The 23,507-nt window shown below is 39.5% G+C and overlaps 1 protein-coding gene across 2 annotated transcripts; it reads left to right on the forward strand.

The window, feature by feature from the left end:
• The first annotated feature begins 458 nt into the window (after positions 1-458).
• On the forward strand, positions 459-22,688 carry LOC122032232 (uncharacterized protein DDB_G0290685-like). Of its 2 annotated transcripts, XM_042591503.1 has the most exons (3): positions 459-627; positions 717-909; positions 21,221-22,688. In XM_042591503.1, exons 1-3 carry the CDS (start codon positions 596-598, stop codon positions 22,652-22,654), a joined length of 1,659 nt encoding a protein of 552 aa, XP_042447437.1. In that variant the 5' UTR covers positions 459-595; the 3' UTR covers positions 22,655-22,688. The 2 variants fall into 2 exon arrangements, with proteins under 2 accessions (XP_042447437.1, XP_042447438.1); XM_042591504.1 differs by lacking the exons at positions 459-627; positions 717-909 and adding an exon at positions 20,764-20,817.
• Positions 22,689-23,507: the final 819 nt, after the last annotated feature.

Raw genomic sequence — 23,507 nt, forward strand, 5'->3', positions numbered from 1 at the left:
TTCACATAGTTGTAGATACATGAATATTTTTTTTAATAGATTTTGGAATGTTCTTAATCGGAGTAAAATAGCTTTTGGTATCTGACCTTTCATGTAAAAGGTAGTTGCATAAAATAAAATGTAATATTGACTATTTGAAATAAATACGATATCACTTTTCTCTAATACATCGCAAGTAGCCCCCACAGATTACGAGGGTCGCCAGCTACACACGAACATAAAATCTCGGTCTGTTGTGCTAAAATTTCACTCGACCGCTAGTCACCCTTCCCACCCAACTTAACCATGATTTATTTTCTTTGAACATCTATGAGGCCGGATTAAGGGGCCGCTAAGATGATGATTCCACTTTTGCATCTAATACCTCGGAAGTGATCTTTTTATTTTTGTTAAAAAAGGAGTTTTTTTAAACAATAAATAAGGACGGCCTTTTCATTTTCCCCCGATCGAATGATATAGTACGGCACGCACAGCACAGCTGGCCAACCATCGCATGGCAGCGCAGCAGAGGAATCCCGGAATGAGCTCCCCAAAGCTGCATCTTTCAACCCTCTCCTTCTTTTTCAACTCCAAGCAAACATCATCTTCCCTGTGAATGCACCGCATGCAAGCAACGGCGACGGCCAGGTGAAGCCGCCGCCAGCACCACCGTCCGCCCCTCTATATAATATACCAAATTGCTAGGGAGCCCTAATGGGACTGCGATCCTCCTCCAGGTCCCTCGGCAACACCAAGATGGCCGGCGCCGGTGGTGGCAGGGCGAGGCCGTGCGGGCTGCTTCTGCTATTCCTCGCGCTCGGCGCCGCGTTGAGCACCGTCGTCCTGCACAAGCTCAGAGAGAGGCGCGTGCTCGGCCTCCTCGTCCGGGACCACGAGCGCGAGCTGCTCGCCTTCCAGTTCCTCTTGCAGGTAACTGACTGACGCCCACCAGTTCGTTCGAAAAAAATGTTCCAGTAGAAAGTGACTGAGTCAATAACTTATGCTCTTCTTTCTCTACGATAAGCACCGCAACTTCCTCCGAATAATTCACATGCTTCTCAATCATAACGCAAATTTTCATTTTTGACTGAGATCGCACTTTTAGATTATTCTACCCAGTAGGAATTTTTTTTCTTCTAGATATGTTCAATGTCACACATTAATAAGAGGAAGAGGATGAAAGGAAAGGATATAAAAAAGCAATAAATTAGGATAAAATTTGTTTAAATATGGATGAGAATATAATAGGGGATTGAATCCAATGATATAAAAAAAATTCATATACTTGACTTCATTTAGTTAGATATATTGACTTAGTCGTTGTTGTTGTTGTTCTGATATTGATTGTGACAATAACTTGTGATATGCTGATGCTCAAATATTTCCTGTGTACTTGTTAAATTGATTGCTCTTAACCACACATAACATAGAATCACCAAAATAGAAGTGCGACAACTGTTGGCAGCAAAGTAAATTAAAGCTTTTGTCCTTCCTTTTAGATGCAGCTGTTCGGATAACATTCTTACAACTTTTCACCAATATCACTTGTTGGGATTGAAATGCTCTAATGACTCTTATTTGGATTAAAGAGAAAATTTCTTCTTTAGATTCCAAGTGTACATAAATTTTCAAATATCGTAAACACAAATATTTACATTAGCAACAAAACAAATCAATTTTTTTGCTAGATGAGATCTATCAAAATTGATCCAACTAGTTCGAATTTGATTAGTCAGCTTGTTCGTAATTCAACAGCCCAAACTGGTGGTGTGTTGGTATGAAGACATGGGTTACAACTTGTTAGTCATCACACTCCTTCATGGTATTATAGTAGACGGACATATATGAATATGGTTGTCACTGACTTAATGTTGTATCATTAGTTGTCAAGTCAATATTTGGGTGTCAACACACCCTTTTAGGTAGGCTTATCCTTTTGGATAAAAAGTCATTAAGGTTGAGGCAAGGGTTGGATACTTTTGACTCGAAAAAAAGTATTCTAAATTTAGACTACTAGTTCAGTTTTGAAACTTTAAAACTCTTTAAAGAGGAGTAGACGAGGAGAATATCACAACTTGAGTTGGAATGATTTAAACAAAATAGTGAGAGGATCTATTTATAGGGGTGAAGGGAAGCTCCAAAATGTGAAAAAGGCAATTTTAGAGTTCTTTTATGCAAAATTCATAAGGAAGCACAATATCAACCATTATAGGATTTGATATTGATGTAGACTCTGCTCGTTGTTATACCTCTTCGAGGGTTCTGCTTCCTATTTGCTAGGGAAGTTAGTCTTCTGTTTTAGGACATGCACAACATGCTAGATAGGGAAGTTGTTATACCTCTTCGAGCATGCACAACATGAGCATTAAGGCAATGCGTAAGTGCTCCAATCTTGACTCTAAGATAGGCGTGTGATTTCTCTAAGATGTGGACGCACATGCATGCATTGGGGAGATTTTTGTAGAGTTAGACACGAACCCATGGGCACCAAAGCATTGTAGCATGGTTCTTGTTGTTTTAGGACATGCGAAACATGCTAGATAGGGAAGTTGTTATACCTCTTCGAGCATGCACAACATGAGCATTAAGGCAATGCGTAAGTGCTCCAATCTTGACTCTAAGATAGGCATGTGATTTCTCTGAGATATGGACGCACATGCATGCATTGGGGAGACTTTTGTAGAGTTAGATGCGAGCGCATGGGCACCAAAACATAGTAGTGTGGTTCTTGTTGTGTCTGATCACATGGTTTGCATGTGTGTGAGACGAGGAAACGACAGTATTGTTTGTTGTTTGTCCAAGAGCAACATATCACAATACTACGAATTTTAATTATGTTAGTTAGTATTTTTTTATTTTAGATTAAATTTAATTCCTAATTTTTATCTAACTAGTCATCATCAAACTTGGTTATTGTTGTTGTATGTTCTTTTCTCTTCATACTTTTTCTGTTGTTGCTTCTAATTGTGAAATTTGATGGAGTCCTTATGGGATGTTTAGTTGGTTAGAGGGTGATAGATTTGTTAAAGGGATCAATTCCCCATGGGTGCATGTCCTCAGGAAAACAATCTCCTCCCACCTCTTAGCCAACTTGGCGGCCGGTTATAAACTGACCCTGTGATTTATCTCCTTTCACATAACCTGAGGATGAGGAATGAGGTACACATGGTGTGAGCATAATTACCTTTTACTACAGTGTAATCTGATGCAAGCTGTCATGCCTCGAGGGTAAGGTTGTCTGACGAAAATTGGATAGCACCTCCCCTGTAGCAGTGACAAATGAAACATATATACAATGTCATAAGACTACTCACAAGCTATCAATAGGCCACACGGTTGGATGTAAACACAATCACGTAATTTATAATCAGCCCACACGGCTAGAAGTAAACACAACTACGTAGTTGATAAATAACTCACACGGTTGAAACAAAACACAGCGGAAGATATAAGCAAAACATAAAAAATAACACAACAAAATAAATTAATTGCATGCCGACATGACTAACACCATAATAAAATCCAAATCGAATAAAAGTGGTCATAAGGCTCAGAACTATATACAAAGCATATAACACAATACCAAAACCAAATACAAAGTACCAATAGCGCAATACGAAATAGCATGGAAAATTGATCTCAGATGTGACGTGGGACTAGCAGCCAAGATCCTCCAAGCAACTCCTCCATCATCTACCTATTATCTGGCGAAAGAAAAACTAGTACAAGAGGTGGTGAGTGGGAATCACTCAGCGGGTAATAAAAATATAGTAGTGCATTGACAAAAGTGTAAGGAGATCAAAGATATACAGTCTCAGTAGGGAAATAAGAACACACACACACATATATATATATATATATATATATATATATATATATATATACATAACAAATATACATGTACCAATCTAACACATATGGTATAACGATCAGTAAATCACTAGGAATCAACAATAGACTTGCTCATAACACCTGGGCAATATATGTGATAGTATAACCATGTATAATAAAATAGTAACAGATCATCAAACGTAAGAGCATTACACTATCACAAGAATATGTCATATGTGGGAGCAATGCTCCACTATAACCAATCCATCGTATGTAGGAGCAACGCTCTACCACAAGCAATACAATATATGTGGGAGCAATGCTCCACCACAAGCAAATTCAAATGACCAAGACATCTAGCTATCTAGCTAGGGACTGCGCGAGAACACTCTACCATAGATAATCCATGGACAGTCTGAAATGTCAGGGTCCCTGTCTGCACGAGAACACTCTATCACAGATAACCCGTGCCAATTCTCTCAACATCATAGTCAGTCACTCACTCGTAGGACACTTAATTGACATGATATATAGTCAATGACATAATGTATACACTCAACATAAGTAGAATCATCATGATACTACCAATAATACACCTAACACACGTGCACACTCAACAGGCATGTGAGCATACACAACATAGGAATGATTGACATGATCGTCCAATAGTACACACCAGACATGTGTACACACATCACACGGGTATAATCAACATGATACCTCCAATAGTATACACCCGACACACACACAACATAGGTATAATCCACATTATACCTCCAATAGTACACACTGGACATGTGTGCACATACCAATGTAGGTATAATCGACAATACACCTCCAATAATACTACCTGACATATATGCACATACACCATGAGTATAATTAACATAATACTTCTAATAAAACATAATAGACACCAGTGCACACATAAAATAGATAAAATCAACAAGATACCTCCAATAATACACTAGACACATGTACACACTCCACAACACAGGTTTAATCAACAAGATACCTCCAATAATACTCACCATACATGTATGTACATACAACACAAGTATAATCAACATAATCCTCCAATAAAACATATTAGATATGTGTGCACACTAAGCATACATATATCCAGAAACATGATCCATTAATCATATATATACCTATACATATGAAAAGATCCAAAATGTGTCTGCCAATAACATCTACAATACGTTGCAACACCTATACACGTGTGCACACTAATATATTCATAATCAACATGATAACACCAACAGTATACACCATACACGTGTGTACACCAGAGTAGGAATAATCATAGATGAGACTGTATAGATAATAAGCAGATCATCTCAAAGATCAAGCATATAAGTATCAAGCGCAGATAAAATATGAGTGGAGTCAAGGAAAAGCAACCTAATTCATCAGATAATCCATGCACTATGTTCAAAGAACTATAGAGGCCAAGGAAGAATTACCCGCTTTTTTCGTAGATTATTCTAAACAATGCCCACGTCAAGACGCTCGTCTCGTAACAAAGTCCTGTATCACAGAATATATATCTACACTTTGATCTAATGTACATCAGATAACACAAATAAACCCCAAACCTAATTAGAAACACTAATGTCTCACAATTACCTTCACCTTAATTCTGATGACTCCAATTCATCTAATAATCTCATCATTAACCCTAATATAATTCATTCCCCTAATTAGATTAGTGTTAATCAGAATCCATCCTGATACTCACCAAATCTAATAATGATCACTGGTGGCTAAGCTGGAGGTGATACACGGCCGGAGAAAATGGCCAGAGCTCTAGATCATCAGCGAACAGTACCACAGGAGTGCACTGTAGAGTGATGGTCGAAGCTACAATGATCGGCAAGCATCAAATCTCAACATTTTAATATAGAGAATGGAATTAGGTCTTCACTATTCGAATACGTAGCATGTCTTACCTCAATCTAGTGCCAGCGGATTCCTCTCCATGGCCAAATCTTCCGGTCACCTAATGATTAGCCGATGATAGAGAGGAAGAGGGCAAGGCAGCGCTTATCCAGGCTAGGGTACGGAAGAGGTGGTGCCAACGCCGATGCTGCTTAACCCAAGGAAGTCGAAAAAGGGCTAGTCTCTCTTCTCGTCAAAGCCGCATCTGATGCTGTAGGCCGTGTAGGCTATGCCGGAGGTTCAACCATTTGTTGTTGTTGGCGTCGACGCTCGACATCGACGCGCAAGGGGAAGGGGATCGGGAGAGGAGAAGGGAGATCAGCGAAAAAGGAATCGAAAATGGAAAGGGAAAGATAAGATATAAAACCTAGGTTTAAATAGGAAATTTAGGTTTATTAATCCAATCAACTCTCAGCTTAATTGGGTTATGTAAACGGACTTTCTCCTATCCCAATAGATTCATCCCCCTTAAACAAGTCATACGAGATGGCGGATTAAGAGTTAGGGCACGGCGTCGATGCTGCTTAGCCCAAGGAAGTCGAAAAAGGGCTAGTCTCTCTTCTCGTCAAAGCCGCATCTGATGCTGTAGGCCGTGTAGGCTATGTCGGAGGTTCAACCATTTGTTGTTGTTGGTGTTGACGCTCGACATCGACGCGCAAGGGGAAGGGGATCGGGAGAGGAGAGGGGAGATTAGCGAAGAAGGAATCGAAAATGGAAAGGGAAAGATAAGATCTAAAAACTAGGTTTAAATAGGAAACTTAGGTTTATTAATCCAATCAACTCTCAGCTTAATTGGGTTATGTAAACAGACTTTCTCCTATCCCAATAGATTCATCCCCCTTAAACAAGTCATACGAGCTCCAATTAAATCTCGAAAAATTTCTAAATTTTTTTAAAAAATCCCATAATGTTATTTCTCCAATAACACTTATTAATTAATTATTATTTGGGTGTCGTATTTTACATTCTCCCACACTAAAAAAAATTTGATCCCTAAATTTACTACTCACACTCAGGGATCCTCATATACAGGTAATGACTAAGCAACATACCCATATACTACTCCATCCTAGTTTCATTAACAAATCTCCAACCATAAAAGATTAAAGTTCCCTTATGCAACCATGTAATGATCTACCTTTAAGTAGATTATAATACTTTATAGGTCATGAGCTCTCTATGCTTCAGCTACTCCCACATTACTGCCTAGCCAACTGTGGGTAAATCAACTACCTTCGAAATCAATAACAAACAGTATCAATAGATCTCTTAACGTTTGTATAGTGCGCTTAGACTGTCTATCTATCTAAGGGTGGAAAACTGTACTAAAATAGAGCTCGATACTCATGATAAACTCTGCCAAAACTATGATATGAATTACGGATCTTTATCCGGTATAATACTCAGAGGTATACCATATGAAGTCTAGAGATGTTATTCGATCCAAAGAATCTATCCTGCGAATTAGTATAAAGTGAGCAGATTTGATTAACCGATCATCGATTATTCAAATCGCATCATGTCCTCTCTGTGTCCTAGCTAATCCCATAACAAAGTCCAAATAGTCACCTAACATCTTGACTGAGAGTCTACCCATTAAAAGGGTATCTCCACAACTCTCCCATAAATGTCCTCCGACAACTGTCAACAAAAGGTCGAGCACTCTGATTTGATATATAAACTTCAAGACCTTTAGTAAATAATTATGTGGTCAAGGTCTTGAGCTACTTGACGGAGACAAAGTTAGTTAGGTTGACTAACCATTGTCTTGTAACCGATCATACTACGATTGCTCAACTAAAGGTTCAGCAACCTCTAGCGACGAGTCATGAACACAAGGGTAGAGGAGCACTGTCACTAATGGCTGGTCGAAACAAACTGTCATTAGACCGTTTGCCCCTCAAAGATCATCATATGATATTTTCACTCGGTGAGGGTGGAACTTCATAGGTGTTAATTAATTAACACCACCTCTATACATGATTACGGGTCGTATATCTCTAGGTACCTCTAGGTACTATCGAGGATATCTAACCATATCCGATCGGTACATGAGTCAGGATCTCCCACGGAACAACGTTAGGTGAGTAGACCAATCCTCGCCTTGTTTCAAGAACTCCTGATGCGAGCTATACAAGAAGAGGTAGAGAAATACTATCTCTCTAAAGCATCTCAGAATCATCAACAAGAGATGCTCTGTTCCCAAAAGTCATCTTCTGCATTTCCTTCACGTGGTGCCTGTTAGGGTTGATTTGTATCTAGGGGGGGGGGGGTGAATAGCTCGTCGCGCTTTGTTGTCTTACTTTGATGATGATGATATGCAGCAGAAATACACATAAAGGACACTCACAACGCTAACACTAGGATTTACTTGGTATTCACCTCAAAAAGAGGTGACTAATCCAAGGATCCGACCGTCACTCACTCATTCACTAATAAAACACTTCTTCTCGGTAACTACCGAAGGTAGAGAGGCCTTGTACAACCTCTCAATACAAGAAGAAAGAAAAACAAGTTTATACAATACAAATCTTACAAGATTTACAAAACCCTAGCTTGCTTCTCCTTGTGTGGAACGCCTCTTGACCTTGGAAGTGCAACAACACTTTACTTCAAGAAGCTTCAAGATCTGGCGTGAACCTGTGAGAAATCGTCGCAAGAAGTGAAGAGGAAGAGATGCGGAGGAAGACGCTCGCTAACGACTTTATCCTGCGCAACAGTCGTTTCCCAATTGATTGGCTGATCGATTGGGGAGGCTGAATCGATCGGCTGATCGATTCAGCCTTCTTTTGTGCTCTCGCATTTGCGCCAGAAAACTTGCCTCAATCGATTGACCAATCGATTGGAGAGCCCAATCGATTGACCAATCAATTGGACGATTGGCCGATCGATTGGGGAGCATTTTGTGCTTGTGATTTCACTTCCCAATCGATCGGTCAATCTATTAGGCTAGCCTTCTTTGCAGCACACCTTCAATCGATCGGCTGATCGATTGAACCACAGTTCAATTGATCGGTTGATCGATTGACTTTCCTTCGACTTGCTTAACTCAGGTTTAGGGTCCCTAATTCCAACATCCAGTCAGTTGTGACTTGTTGGAACTCCTTATGCCTAGCATCCGGTTAACCTTAACTTGCTGGGACTTCTTAACCAAGTGTCCGGTCAATCCTTTGACCCACTTGGATTTTTCAACACCAAGTGTTTGGTCAACCTTAACCCAACTGGATCTCCACGTGCCTGACTTCACTCACTAGATCTTTCCATCTGGTCAACCTTGACCCAACTGGATCTCCACGTGCCTGGCTTTACTCACTAGGTCTTTTCATCTGCTTAGCTTTACTCACTAGGACTTTCCATCTGTCTGTCTTCACTCACCAGGACTCACCTAGCTTCACTCACTAGGATTTTCACCTAGCTTCACTCACCAGGATTTTTCCACTGCCCGACTTCACTCACCGGTACTTTCACCTGCCTAGCTTCACTCACTAGGTCTTTCACCTAACTTCACTCACCAGGATTTTCCAACTGCCTAACTTCACTCACTAGGTCTTTCACCTGGCTTTACTTACCAGGATTTTCCCATTGCCCGACTTCACTCACCGGGACTTTCACCTGCCTAGCTTCACTCATTAGGTCTTTCACCTGATTTCACTCACTAGGATTTTCCAACTGCCTAGCTTCACTCACTAGGTCTTTCACCTGGTTTCACTCACCAGGATTTCCAACTGCTTATCTCCAGTTAGGACATTCCCAGTCTAGTATTCGGTCAACCCTTTGACCTACTTGACACTCTTCACATCTAACTGGTCAGTCCTTGACCAGAGGGGAATTATATAAACAATCTCCCCAATCGGATGATTGCATCTGCAAGCTCCATGTATTGCCAAACACCGAAACTCAAACATCAACTGACGTGAGCCAAGAAGATGCATTGAAGGGAATTGGGGGACCCATGACGAGGTCCAAGACTAAGAGAATGAAGCAAACTTTGAAAGGTTTAATAATGGGGCTCAAGGAAAAGGAGGATCAATGCACAATGGAGGCAACAACTAAATGGATCACATTCCTTCAAATTGAAAGTGAAATTGGACCAACATGAGGACCATATTCGTATGCATTTTTGGGGGGTTTTTTTCTAAAGTGACTTTTGATGTCCTTTGTGGGTTTTTAATGTATTTTTGAGAGTTCCTAAGCTAGTATAATAAATACCATGCATGCATGGTTGCATTAATTTAGTATTAGGGATTAGTGGTTGCATTAGTGGATAATAAATATCATGCATGCAAACATGATATCTATTGCATAATTAGTGCATAGTGGATCTTAAGGGATGTTAAATAGGAGAACTCTTGTATGGAAAATCAAGTAACTTTGAATGAAAATTTTAGTTTCTCTTTGGTGAGAGCTTCCTTCTAGTTCTTAGGCAAAGAACTAATTCCGATCTTATCAAGGCAACTTGTGGCGATCAAACCCCATGACTTATCACTCACCTTCTCATCTTGCTTGAGTGTGGCGTCAATACCCTTCCCCAAGCTGAATTTCAAGGCGATCCATTTACAAGGTTCTTTATCATTTGGTATCAGAGCCTTGGCTCCTTGATTTTCAGGTTTGTGTCTTGTTTTTCATCTTTGTTCTTGTCCATCTTTGTTGATCTCTCCATCCCTATCTGTCGTAAATTTCTGTTCACTATTTGGGTCCTCAACTCAAAAAAAAAAAACAAAGGAAAATTTGGGGAAAAAAAAGAAAAAAGGAATCATTAGAGTTATTGGTTTCTTATTGAAAAAAAAGAAAAGAAAAAAAAGGAGGAGATGAAGACTTTGATGAGGTATGAAGAGCATCCTATCAACACTTGGGACGAAATGAAGACTTTGATGAGAAGAAGATTTGTGCCTTCCCACTACCACAGGGAATTGCACAACAAATTGCAAAGACTCACCCAAGGGAGTAGGAGTGTGGATGATTACTATAAGGAGATGGAGGTGACTTTGATTAGAGCTAATATTGTGGAGGATAGGGAAGCTACCATGGCTCGGTTTCTCTATGGCCTAAACCGAGATATTGGAGACATTGTGGAGTTACAACATTATGTGGAGCTTGACGATTTAGTGCATTAAGCAATGAAAATAGAGCAACAATTAAAGAGAAAGGGCGTTATGAAGAAATCCTCTTCTCCAAATTACTCTTCAAGTTGGAAGGACACAAGCCAAAGAAGGAGGGTTCTTCTTCAAATTCTAAGGAGGCAGCAAGCACTAAGAAGCCTATTCCGACTACCTCTTCTTCCACTTCTAAGAGTAGGGATATCAAGTGTTTTAGGTGTTTGAGAAAATGTCATATTGCATCCGAATGCCCGAATAAGAAGACTATGGTGGTGAGGGATAATGGGAGTATCTCTAGTGAAGAAATTTCTTCTCATTCCTCTTCCTCAAGCGATGAGGAAAATGATGGAGCAGCCTATGTGCAAGATGGAGATCTCTTGGTGGTTAGGAGATTATTGGGAAGCCAAGCCAAGGAGCATGAGGAGGACCAAAGAGAAAATATTTTTCATATCCGCTTCCTTATTCAAGGTAAGACATGCTCTATGATCATTGATGGTGGAAGTTGTACCAATGTGGCAAGCACTAGGTTGGTCACCCAACTCAATCTCAAGACCACCCCATGCAAGACCATATAAACTCCAATGGCTAAGTAATAGTGGTAGTGTTGATTAATTTCTTCATTGGCAAATATGAAGATCAAGTTCTATGTGATATTGTGCTTATGGAGGCAAGCCACATTCTTCTTGGAAGACCTTGGCAGTTTAATAGGCGTGCTCACCATGATGGATTCTCCAACAAGTTCTCTTTTGTCCACAATTCTCGCAAAGTCATACTTGTACCGTTATCACCTAGGGAGGTTTGTAAGGATCAAATAAAAATGAGAGAGAAAAGAGAAAAAGAAGAGCAAGAGCTTAAGAAAAAGAAAGAGTGTGTGAAAAAGAAAATACTTGATTTTGAGGACAAAATTCAAAAGAAAAGAGAGAATGAGGAAAAGAAAGAGAGAAAAATAGAAAATTTGTTTACAAGAGGAAGTGAGGCGAAGAAAGCTTATTTAACAAGGCAGCCTATATTTCTTCTTTTGTGCACGGGAACTTGTTTGGAATCTAATACTAACTTCTTGCCTAGTGATGTTGTTGTTATTTTGCAGGATTTTGAGGATGTGTTTCCCAAGGGAGTACCTCACGGTTTGCCTCCAATGAGGGGGATTGAACACCAAATAGATCTTATTCCTGGGGCTTCTCTGCCCAATAGGCCAGCTTATAGGAGCAATCCTCAAGAAACAAAGGAGATACAAAATCAAGTGGAGGAGTTATTGCAAAAAGGATGGGTTAGAGAAAGTTTAAGTCCCTGTGCTGTACTCGTAATTTTGGTGCCCAAAAAGGATGGATCATGGAGGATGTGCACTGACTGTAGAGCCATCAACAACATCACAATTCGGTATAGACATCCTATCCCTAGACTTGATGATTTGCTTGATGAATTGCATGGTGCTTGCTTCTTTTCTAAAATTGATTTGAAAAGTGGGTACCATCAAATTAGGATAAGGGAAGGGGATGAATGGAAAACAGCTTTCAAAACCAAATATGGATTGTATGAATGGTTGGTAATGTCTTTTGGGTTAACTAATGCACCAAGCACTTTTATGGAGCTTATGAACCATGTCTTACGAGAATTTCTTGAAAAATTTGTGGTAGTATACTTTGATGATATTTTGGTATATTCCAAGAGTTTTGTTGAGCATATTGCACATCTCCAATCTGTCTTGCATATCCTTAGAAAGGAAAAACTATATGCTAACTTGAAAAAGTGTTCTTTTTGCACTAATCATGTGGTTTTTCTTGTTTTTGTCATAAGTTCTAAAGGAGTGCAGGTTGATGAAAGGAAAATTAAGGCCATTAGAGATTGGCCAACTCCTAAAACTGTGAGTGAGGTTAGGAGCTTCCATGGGTTGGCAAGTTTCTATAGGAGGTTTGTGAAGGATTTTAGCACAGTGGCAGCACCCCTAAATGAAATTGTTAAGAAAAACGTGAGTTTTAGATGGGGAGAGAATCAAGAAAATGCATTTCAAACACTTAAGGATAAACTCACACATGCACCCATTCTTGCTTTACTTGATTTTTCCAAATCATTTGAAATTGAATGTGATGCATCTTATGTGGGTATTGAGGCTGTTTTACTTCAAGATGGTCATCCCATTGCATATTTTAGTGAGAAATTAAGTGGCGCCACTCTCAACTATTCCACTTATGATATAGAATTGTATGCACTTATTAGAGCATTGCAAACATGGCAACATTATCTTTTGCCTAAAGAATTTGTTATTCATAGTGATCATGAATCTTTGAAGTATTTGAAAAGGTAAGGGAAGCTCAACAAAAGGCATGCCAAATGGGTCGAATTTCTTGAACAATTTCTTTATGTGATTAAGCATAAGCAAGGAAAGGTAAATGTTGTAGCAGATGCACTTTCAAGAAGGTATAACTTGTTAGCTACACTTGAAACTAAATTGCTTGGCTTTGAACATATTATGGAATTGTATGTACATGATAATGAGTTTTCCCAATTATATGCTGCGTGTGAAAAGAAATCATAAAATGAGTTTGTTAGGCATGACAACTACTTGTTTAAGAATAACAGACTTTGTGTGCCTAGAGGATCTATGCGTAAATTGCTAGTTAGGGAAGCACATGAGGGGGGTTTAATGGGACACTTTGAGATTTAAAAGACCTTAGAAATGCTTCTTGAATATTTTCATTGGCCACACATGAAACACGATGTGCAGAAATTTTGTGCACTGTGCATTGTGTGTAGAAAAGCAAAATCTAAGACATTACCTCATGGACTTTACACGCTTTTGCCTATTCCTAATTTTCCTTGGATTGATTTGTCTATGAATTTTGTTTTAGGGCTACTACGTACTCAAAAAGGTAAAGACTCCATTTTTGTGGTAGTTGATAGATTCTCCAAGAGGGCACACTTCATACCTTGCCACAAAGTGGATGATGCAACTTATGTGGCAGATTTGTTTTTCAAAGAGGTGGTAAGACTTCATGGCATGCCTAGGAGCATTATTTCAGATCGTGACACCAAATTTTTAAGCCATTTTTGGAAGACCTTATGGAACAAGCTGGGAACAAAGCTTCTTTTCTCCACCACATGCCACCCACAAACTGACGGCCAGACTGAGGTGGTAAATAGGACACTTTCCACTCTTCTTAGAGCAATTATTAAGAAGAACATTAAATCTTGGGAAGAATGTTTACCTCATGTTGAATTTGCTTATAATAGGGCGGTCCATTCTACTACTCAATTTTCTCCTTTTGAAATTGTTTATGGGTTCAATCTACTAACACCTCTTGATTTGCTTCCTTTACCTAACACTTCTTCTTTAGTTCACAAGGATGGCAAAACAAAGGCAGAATATGTGAAGAAGCTTCATGAGCAAGTTAAAGCTGAAATTGAGAAGAAAATGGAGCAATATGCAAATCGAGCTAATAAAGGGAGAAAAAGAGTTGTCCTTGAACCCGGTGATTGGGTGTGGGTTCATATGAGGAAGGAACGATTTCCTACCCAAAGGAAATCAAAGCTTCAACCAAGAGGAGATGGACCATTCTAAGTGTTGGAAAGAATTAATGACAATGCTTACAAAGTTGATTTGCCCGGTGAGTATCGTGTTAGTGCAACGTTTAATGTGGCTGATTTGAGTCCTTTTGATGTAGGTGATGATGACCTAAATTCGAGGATGAATTCACCTAAAGAAGGAGGGAATGATGTGAGCCAAGAAGAGGCATTGAAGGGAATTGGGGGACCCATGACGAGGTTCAAGACTAAGAAAATGAAGCAAACTTTGGAAGGCTTAATAATGGGGCTCAAGGAAAAGGAGGATCAATGCACAATGGAGGCAACAACTAAATGGATCACATTCCTTCAAATTGAAAGTAAAATTGGACCAACATGAGGACCATTTTCGTATGCATTTTTGGGGTTTTTTTTTTTTTTTTTCTAAAGTGACTTTTGATGTCCTTTGTGGGTTTTTAATGCATTTTTGAGAGTTCCTAAGTTAGTATAATAAATATCATGCATGCATGGTTGCATTAAGCTAGTATTAGGGATTAGTGGTTGCATTAGTGGATAATAAATACCATGCATGCAAGCATGATATTTATTGCATAATTAGTGCATAGTGGATCTTAAGGGATGTTAAATAGGAGAACTCTTGTATGGAAAATCAAGTAAGTTTGAAGGAAAATTTTAGTTTCTTTTTGGTGAGAGCTTCCTTCTAGTTCTTAGGCAAAGAACTAATTCCGATCTTATCAAGACAACTTGTGGCGATCAAATCCCATGACTTATCACTCATCTTCTCATCTTGCTTGAGTGTGGCGTCAATACCCTTCCCCAAGCTGAATTTTAAGGCGATCCATTTACAAGGTTCTTTATCATCAACACTCAAGCTTGAGCCAACTCAAGCTTAGTCAACCAGGTCAACTTTGATCTAGGGATATTGCACCAATAGTGCCTGGTCACGTAAAGGATAAGCAGCAATCTTTATCTTTTCCGCATGAGTACAAATCATATATCTGAATGTACTCTTCAATTTCTACATCTTATAACGGTTGTATCTCGTAAGTGTTAAGCAACTAGCGCTACACTTTTCCATATCAGTGGGGGCATCTATCCAAATGCACCTTATAAGTTATTCAATCAGGTATATAAAATCTGATCATGTCCGAGAGTCGAGGCAATGGATGCTGGGGACGTGGCACTCCTGATGACTGGTGGTGGACTCCTTGTCAATGAAGCCTGCAACCATAGCAACGTCAGTGCCGAGTCAGGGAGGAGTTCCCCGGCGATGGCCCTCCGACGCTCAAGTCAAACACCGACGATGTAGAAGAAATGAGGAAACAAAATGGCAAAGTAACTGTGGCTATAGTAGAGATTATGCATACCTCCGTCGAAGCTTGGGGGGTTTTTATATAGGGCTCCTTGGGAACGCATGCACGCTCTCGGATGTTTGCACGCCCCTCAAAGCATACCCTGAAGAGACGTGTCAGAAAAATGTCCGACACACCTTAATGACCCGAGCATAATTCTGACAAGACAATGGAAGCTTCCACCATACGATCTTCTGCCTGCCCATGCCGTCAACTATGCTGTCTGTCGATGGTGTGAGTCTCTATGAGGATATCGGCTGATCCTTCTTTTGTCTGTTAGTGGGCCGAGCGGGATGGACGCTCGGCCAGCCCTTGGCCGTTTGGTGGGCCTTTGTCCTCGGGCCGAGCGGAATGGCCGCTCGGCCAACATCCCACTGTCCTGGTTCCACGTTATGTAGGCCGGAGCTGTGTCCGAATGTAGCCTGCTCGGTCGTCAATGTTTCGCTGATGTGCGTCCGAGTGGTCTGGTCGCTCGGCGCCTACTTCGTCTGTTCTTAGCGTTGGAAGCTCGGTATGGAGCCGAGCTGTACTGGTATTCGCCCGGACCCTCTTCCACCCGAGCGGGAGAGGGGGTTGCCCGATCGGACTTTAACCTTCACCATGTCGTTGACCACCCTGCTGACCGGGGTCCCTCCTTATCACCGAATCACAATCCATGGTCAAAGTCCCCATGGAATAAGATACATCGATCTTCTATAGACTGGTCAAGCTAACAATGGTATATATCTAATTCAGTCTTTTTTATGTTGGTACAAGTCATGTACTAAAACATACCTACAAGTAACCTAAAGGTCAGAATCTCTATGAAATAGAGTAAGTCGGTCTTCTATTGATCGATCCAACAAAAATAAATCAGTGTTCTACTAACTTAACCAATAAGAGTACGTCGGTCATCTACTGACCGAGACAACAAGGGTATACATGCTCTATCTTCCACCCAGCAGGTAATAGCCGGGGTTAGTATAACTAGTAGCATTCCCCAAGACTGCAAACTTTGATCTCCAATAATTTGTTGATGGAATAGACCCCTGTTTCCCAACTTGATATCAGTTGGTGCTATAAAAAATTCTACATTCTCTACATCAGGTTTGAGTCCCAAAGTGTCAACTAATCACATCCGTGGTCATCCTCGACCATGATTACAAATAAGGCTGACTCACTAAGTGTCATCATACTAACACTAAGTCAATGAATACCTAACAGACAGGTATAGAAATAACTATACATTCCAACATAACTAAACAAGATAATGAACCTAAACAAGAATGATAACAGTTAGAATATACCTTATTTTCCTATATCTTGGAGATGTCATACCGCTGCTTGGTCCCAAAACTCGAAAAGTTATATCGAGAAAATAAATCACAAAATCCGAAACACAAAAAAATATGCCTCATAAACCTGTGGCTCTGATACCAATAAATTATCACACCCCGAGGGTAAGGTTGTCTGATGAAAATCTGACAACACCTCCCCTATAGCAGTGACAAATGGAACATGTATATAATGCCCCAAGGCTACTCACAAGCTATCAACAACCCACACAGATGGAAGTAAACACAATTACGCAGTTTGTAATCAGCCCACACGGTTGGAAGTAAACACAACCACGCAGTTGATAAACAACCCATATGGCTGAAACAAAACACAACAGAAGACATAAGCAAAACATAAAAAATAACACAACAAAATAGACTGACTACATGCCGACATGACTAATACTACAATAAAATCCAAACAGAATAAAAATGGCCACAAGCTCAAAACTATATACAAAATACATAACACAATACCAAAACCAAATACAAAGTACCAATAGCGCAATAGGAAATAACATGGACAACTGATCTCAGATGTGACGTGGGACTAGCAACCAGGATCCTCCAAGCAACTCCTCCATCATCTACTTGTTACCTGGCGAAAGAAAAATCAGTACAAGGGGTGGTGAGTGCAGATCACTCAGCGGGTAATAAGAACATGGTAGTGCATGAGCAAAAGTGTAAGGAGATCAAAGATATACAGTGTCAGTAAGGAAATAAGAACATGATTATATATATATATGACATAACAAATATACATACCCGTACCGGTCTAACACATATGGTATAACGATCAGTAAATCACTAGGGATCATCAATAGACCTGTTCATAACACCTGAGCAATATATGTGACAGTATAACCATGCATAATAAAACAGTAACAGACCACCACACGTAAGAGCGTCGCTCCATCACAAGAATACATCATATGTTGGAGCAATGCTCCTCCACAAGCAATCCATCGTATGACAATACAACATATGTGAGAGCAACACTTCACCATAAGCAAATACAAATGACCAGGACATCTAGCTATCTAGTTAGGGATTGCGCGAGAACATTCTATCACAGATAACCGGTGGACATTCAAAAATATTAGGGTCCCTATCTGCACGAGACTCTACCACAGATAACCCGTGGGTAGACAAGATGTAGCTATCTAGCTACCAGCTGCGCGAGAACATTCTACCACAGATAATCTGTGGGCAGCCTAGGGTATAACCCAGCAAGTATTTCACCACCACTGTCAACATCATAGTGGGTCACTCAGTAGTAGGAGACTTAGTTGACAAGTCAATGCCAACTCTTTCAACATCATAGTCGGTCGCCCATTCGTAGGAGACTTAATTGATAGGGTATACATATCACGATCACTGTCAACTCTCTCAACATCATAGTGGGTCACTCATCAGTAGGAGACTTAGTTGACAGATCACTATCAATTCTCTCAACATCATAGTTGGTCACCCACTCGTAGGAGACTTAATTGACAGGATATATAGTCAATGATATAATGTATACACTCAACATAGGTAGAATCATCATGATACTACCAATAATACCCCCAACACACGTGCACACATAACAGGCACGTGAGCACACACAACATAAGTATGATGGGCATGATCGTCCAATAGTACACACCAGACACGTGTACACACACCACATGGGTATAATCAACATGATATCTCTAATAGTACACACCCGACGCACACACAACATAGGTATAATCCACATGATACCTCCAACAGTACACACTGGACACATGTGCACATAACAACGTAGGTATAATCGACAATACACCTCCAATAATACTCGATATATATGCATATACACCATGAGTATAATCAATATAATACTTCCAATAAAACATAATAGACACAAGTGCACACACAAAATAGATATAATCAACAAGATATCTCTAATAATACATCAGACATTTATACACACTCCACACCACAGGTTTAATCAACAAGATACCTCCAGTAATACTCACCATACATGTACGTATATACAACCCAAGTATAATCAACATAATCCTCCAATAAAACATATCAGATATGTGTGCACACTAAACATATATATATCCAAAAACATGATCTATCAATCATATATATATCTATATGCTTGAAAAGATCCAAAATGTGTCTGCTAATAATATCTACAATACGTAGCAACACCTATATATGTGTGCACACTAATATATGCATAATCATCATAATAACACCACAATACACACCATATACGTGTGTACACTACAGAGTAGGAATAACTATTGATGAGACTGTACAGATAATAAGCAGATCATCTCAAAGATCAATCATATAAGTATCAAGCACAAATAAAATACGAGTGGAGTCAAGGTAAAGTAGCCTAATTATCAGATAATCCATGCACTAAGTTCAAAGAACTATAAAGGCTAAGGAAGAAATACTCGCCCTTTTCGTAGATCATTCTAAACAATGCCCACGTCAAGATGCTCGTCTCGTAAAAAGTCCTGTATCACAGAATAGATATCTACACTTAGATCTAATGTACATCGAATAACACAAACAAAACCCAAATCTGATTAGAAACACTAATGTCTCACAATTGCCTTCACCTTAATTCTGATTACTCCAATTCATCCAATAATCTCATCATTAATCCTAATCTTATTCATTCCCTAATTAGATTTGTGTTAACCAGAATTCATCCTGATACTCACCAAATCTAATAATGATCACTGGTGGTTGAGCTGGAGGTGATGCACAGTCGGAGAAAATGGCTAGAGCTCTAGATCATCGGCGAACAGTACCACAAGAGCACTGTAGAGTGATGGTCAGAGCTACAATGATCAGCAAGCATTAAATCTCAACATTTTAATACAGAGAATGGAATTAGGTCTTCACTGTTCGAATACGTAACATGTCTTACCTCAATCTAATGCCAGTGGATTCCTCTCCATGACCAAATCTTCTGGTCACCTAGTGATTGGCCAATGATAGAGAGGAAGAGGGCAAGGCAGTGCTTATCCAGGCTAGGGTACGAAAGAGGTGATGCCAGCGTTGCAAGTGGCGATGGTGATCGGCGTCAAAGAGATCGGGAGAAGAGGGCAGGCGTTGATGAGTTGGGCTCGGGCAACAAGGGAGAGAATCAGGAGATGGCACACGGGGTCAGTCGCATAGCTTCTTGCTTGTGGTCGAAGTGGGGCCGGTGGCGCACAGGAGTCCAACAATCATGCGAGGCGACAACGGATCAAGAGATAGGGCACAAGGTCGGTGCTGCTTAGCCCAAGGAAGTCAGAAAAGGGCTAGTCTCCATTCCCGTTGAAGCCGTATCTGGTGTTGGAGGTCGTGTAGGCTATGCCGAAGGTTCGACCATTCATTGTTACCGGCGTCGATGCTCGACAGTGGCGCGCAAGGGGAAGGGGATCGCGAGAGGAGAAGGGAGATCAACGAAGAAGGAATCGAAAATGGAAAGGAAAAGATAAGATATAAAACCTAGGTTTAAATAGGAAACTTAGGTTTATTAATCCAATCAGCTCCTAGCTATCTATCTTTATGTAAAGTAGATTATTGTGGCAGGGAATCTTATCTCTTATCTAGCTTTATGTAAAGTATGTAAAGTGTGATGGGAACCTTATCCCTTAGCCAGCAAGCCACAGAGAGCATCTTGTTCTCTTTAGGCTCTCGCTCCTATATAAAGGAGCCTTATAACTCATCGCAAGGCATCAAGCAACCCCTTGAGTCTTACCTTGAGAGGCTTGTAATCTATGCAATTCTAATAAGAAATTTGTGAGTTTTCTATATTTCTCCTTATTTTCTTATTTGAGTTGTTCTTGTTTTGTTGTGCTTAAACCAAAACCTACCGATCCACCCACTTGTAATTGAGTTATCTAAACAGACTTTCTCCTATCCCAATAGATTCATCCCCCCTCCTAAACGAGTCATACGGGCTCCAATTAAATACTAAAAATTTTCTAAATTTTTTTGAAAATCCCATAAAGTTATTTCTCCAATAACATTTATTATTTAATTATTATTTGAATATCGTATTTTACATAAGCTAATCACACTTTAGCATCATTAAGTTGTGGTACAATCAAGCAGCTTGATTGCAAGTTACTAGCTCACTTAGACATCAAAATTTACGAATTCACATAAAGACATTAATTTTTCCATTTATATATATGCACAGAAAGAAAGAATCAAGGCTAAAGAATTGCGAACCAGACTGCAAGGCTTAAGAGACAAGACAATCTCTTTGAGTCACCAGAAAAAAGAGCTTTACAATAAGCTCATGGAGAAACAAGCAACAGTTGCTGATCTTGAAAGGATGCAAAATGAGCTGCAAATATCTCTTCAGGAGAAGGAAACCCAGATCAATCTAATAACAGCGAAAGCTGAAGGATCAGTGGATTCAAGCCGACAACTTTCTGCTCTAACTGATCTTTTGAATCAAAAGAATGCTGAAATTGAAGAACTGAAACATCAGCTTTCAGAAGTACACCAGCCTGAGAACATCCTGGCAGAAGATTGCCACACCATCAAGAATGTCACGGCACTTGACAACACTAAGGAAAATGAGGATCTGGAAGATACTACATCGTTAACAAGTGCAAATGCTAGTGAAACTAATGCTACGGGAGATGAGACACAAGGTATCAATGCAAATGATCCATCAATTAGTCATGAAGTGAACTTTGGAGATGAAACCTGGGTGAAACTTGAGACCAACATCGAGGATGAAGACTTGGACAAAAGTGGAATTGATGGTAGCCAAAGTGTGACAGAAGAAGATTCACAAGTTAGGTCAGAAAGGATTGAAGTTTCTCAAGGTAGTGAAACAAGTCTAGCAAACCCAAAGGATGCCGAAGAACAACCAGAGAAACCGAAGGACAATGAGATTACCATCCCAAATGGCAATAACAAACCCGACGGTGCAGAAACAATTTTGGGAGAAATTGAGGCAACAGAACGACATGGTGATTCAAAAGATATTGAGAATTCTCAGTTCATCATTCAACCGAATACAGGTAAAAATGGTGTGGATTTTACCATTGAGCAACCCAAAAGTAAACGTCGACACAGTAAAAGGACTAAAAGAAGAAGAGTAGGAGCCCTTCAAAGAGATATCAAACTAAATCATGATTCAGAGCACAACACAATTTCCCAAGATGTAGAAAATCCTACAGTACCAAAAACTGAAACTGACGACACTGGAATACTGGTAGGTGCAGCTAGTGATCAACCCAAAATATATGTTCAGTTACGAGAAGATTCAAGTACCAACGCTGGAAGCAGCAATGATGCTGGTAAAGATCAAACAATTCATCCTAGTGATGAAACATTTCACGAGAATGAGGCTTCAAAAACTTCAGAAACCAAAGAAAACACTAAGGAAGATGGCATTGAAGTTTCAAGTAGGATAAACTTAGACGTCACAGAGAACTCTTCTGATGGAACTTCACAAGATCCTGAAACTGGTGGAGAAATTCAGGAACTTGGGGGAGAAGAAAAGGAAGTCATTCAAGGAGAACAGAAGCAGGAAGATCCAGATAGATCTCAAGATGATAATAATGACAATAATCTTCAAAATTATGAGCAAAATGTGACCACTGATGAAGCATAAAAAGGAACATTTATTTTCAATATAGTTGCATTGGTTGATAAGATCAATGAATATGCTTTTACTATCTTAATTGGAAATACTTTCTACATATTTACATGATTACATTATGGAATAATGTTAAAGAATCAGGTAATTGATTGTTTACTATTGAATTTGTCCCATATGATCTAATTAAGAAATCTAAATCAGCCAAAGTAAACTCCTGATTTTGATTAAGTCAAATTTATCATTTTGACCAAGCCAACTTCAATCAACCTTAATTTAGCCAAATCTAAAAGGTTCATTATGGTACAAATCCAAATACATCAACTTAAGAAAATGTTAAATAAGAAGAAGGAATTAGCCCAAGACTAAAAGTTAAATCTAACCCTAGTTACATAGGAACAACCTTGACTAAGTAAGAATTGACTTCAGCCTAAGCATAAATCATCCTAATTTTGGTACACTTGAGTAAAAGTTGGACAAAAATCAACCAAATACAAGTCTTTTTTGGTACACTTGAGTAAAAGTTGGACAATAACAACATACTAATCTTTTATCCCACTAAGCGAAGTCAACTATATGGATTCGCCTACGTTATTGAGCTTTATCCCCTACTATATATTCATTTACATTTAAATGAATTTTATCCTATTTTATCGTTGTTAATCAAGTCTTTTTTGATCTTTCTCTTTCTAATTAATATGTGTATTTATTGTCTAACATCACCTAACTAGGGTATTTATTAGTCACTACATGTTCATACTATCTTAAACGCATTTTTTGGAGTTTTCTCTTAATAGGCACCACTGTGATTTCTCTCTAGTGTTCTTATTTCTTATTGCACCCATTCTTGCATATCCGCACATCTACC

The sequence above is a fragment of the Zingiber officinale genome, chromosome 11A, assembly GCF_018446385.1.
Source record: "Zingiber officinale cultivar Zhangliang chromosome 11A, Zo_v1.1, whole genome shotgun sequence".
Taxonomy (NCBI): domain Eukaryota; kingdom Viridiplantae; phylum Streptophyta; class Magnoliopsida; order Zingiberales; family Zingiberaceae; genus Zingiber; species Zingiber officinale.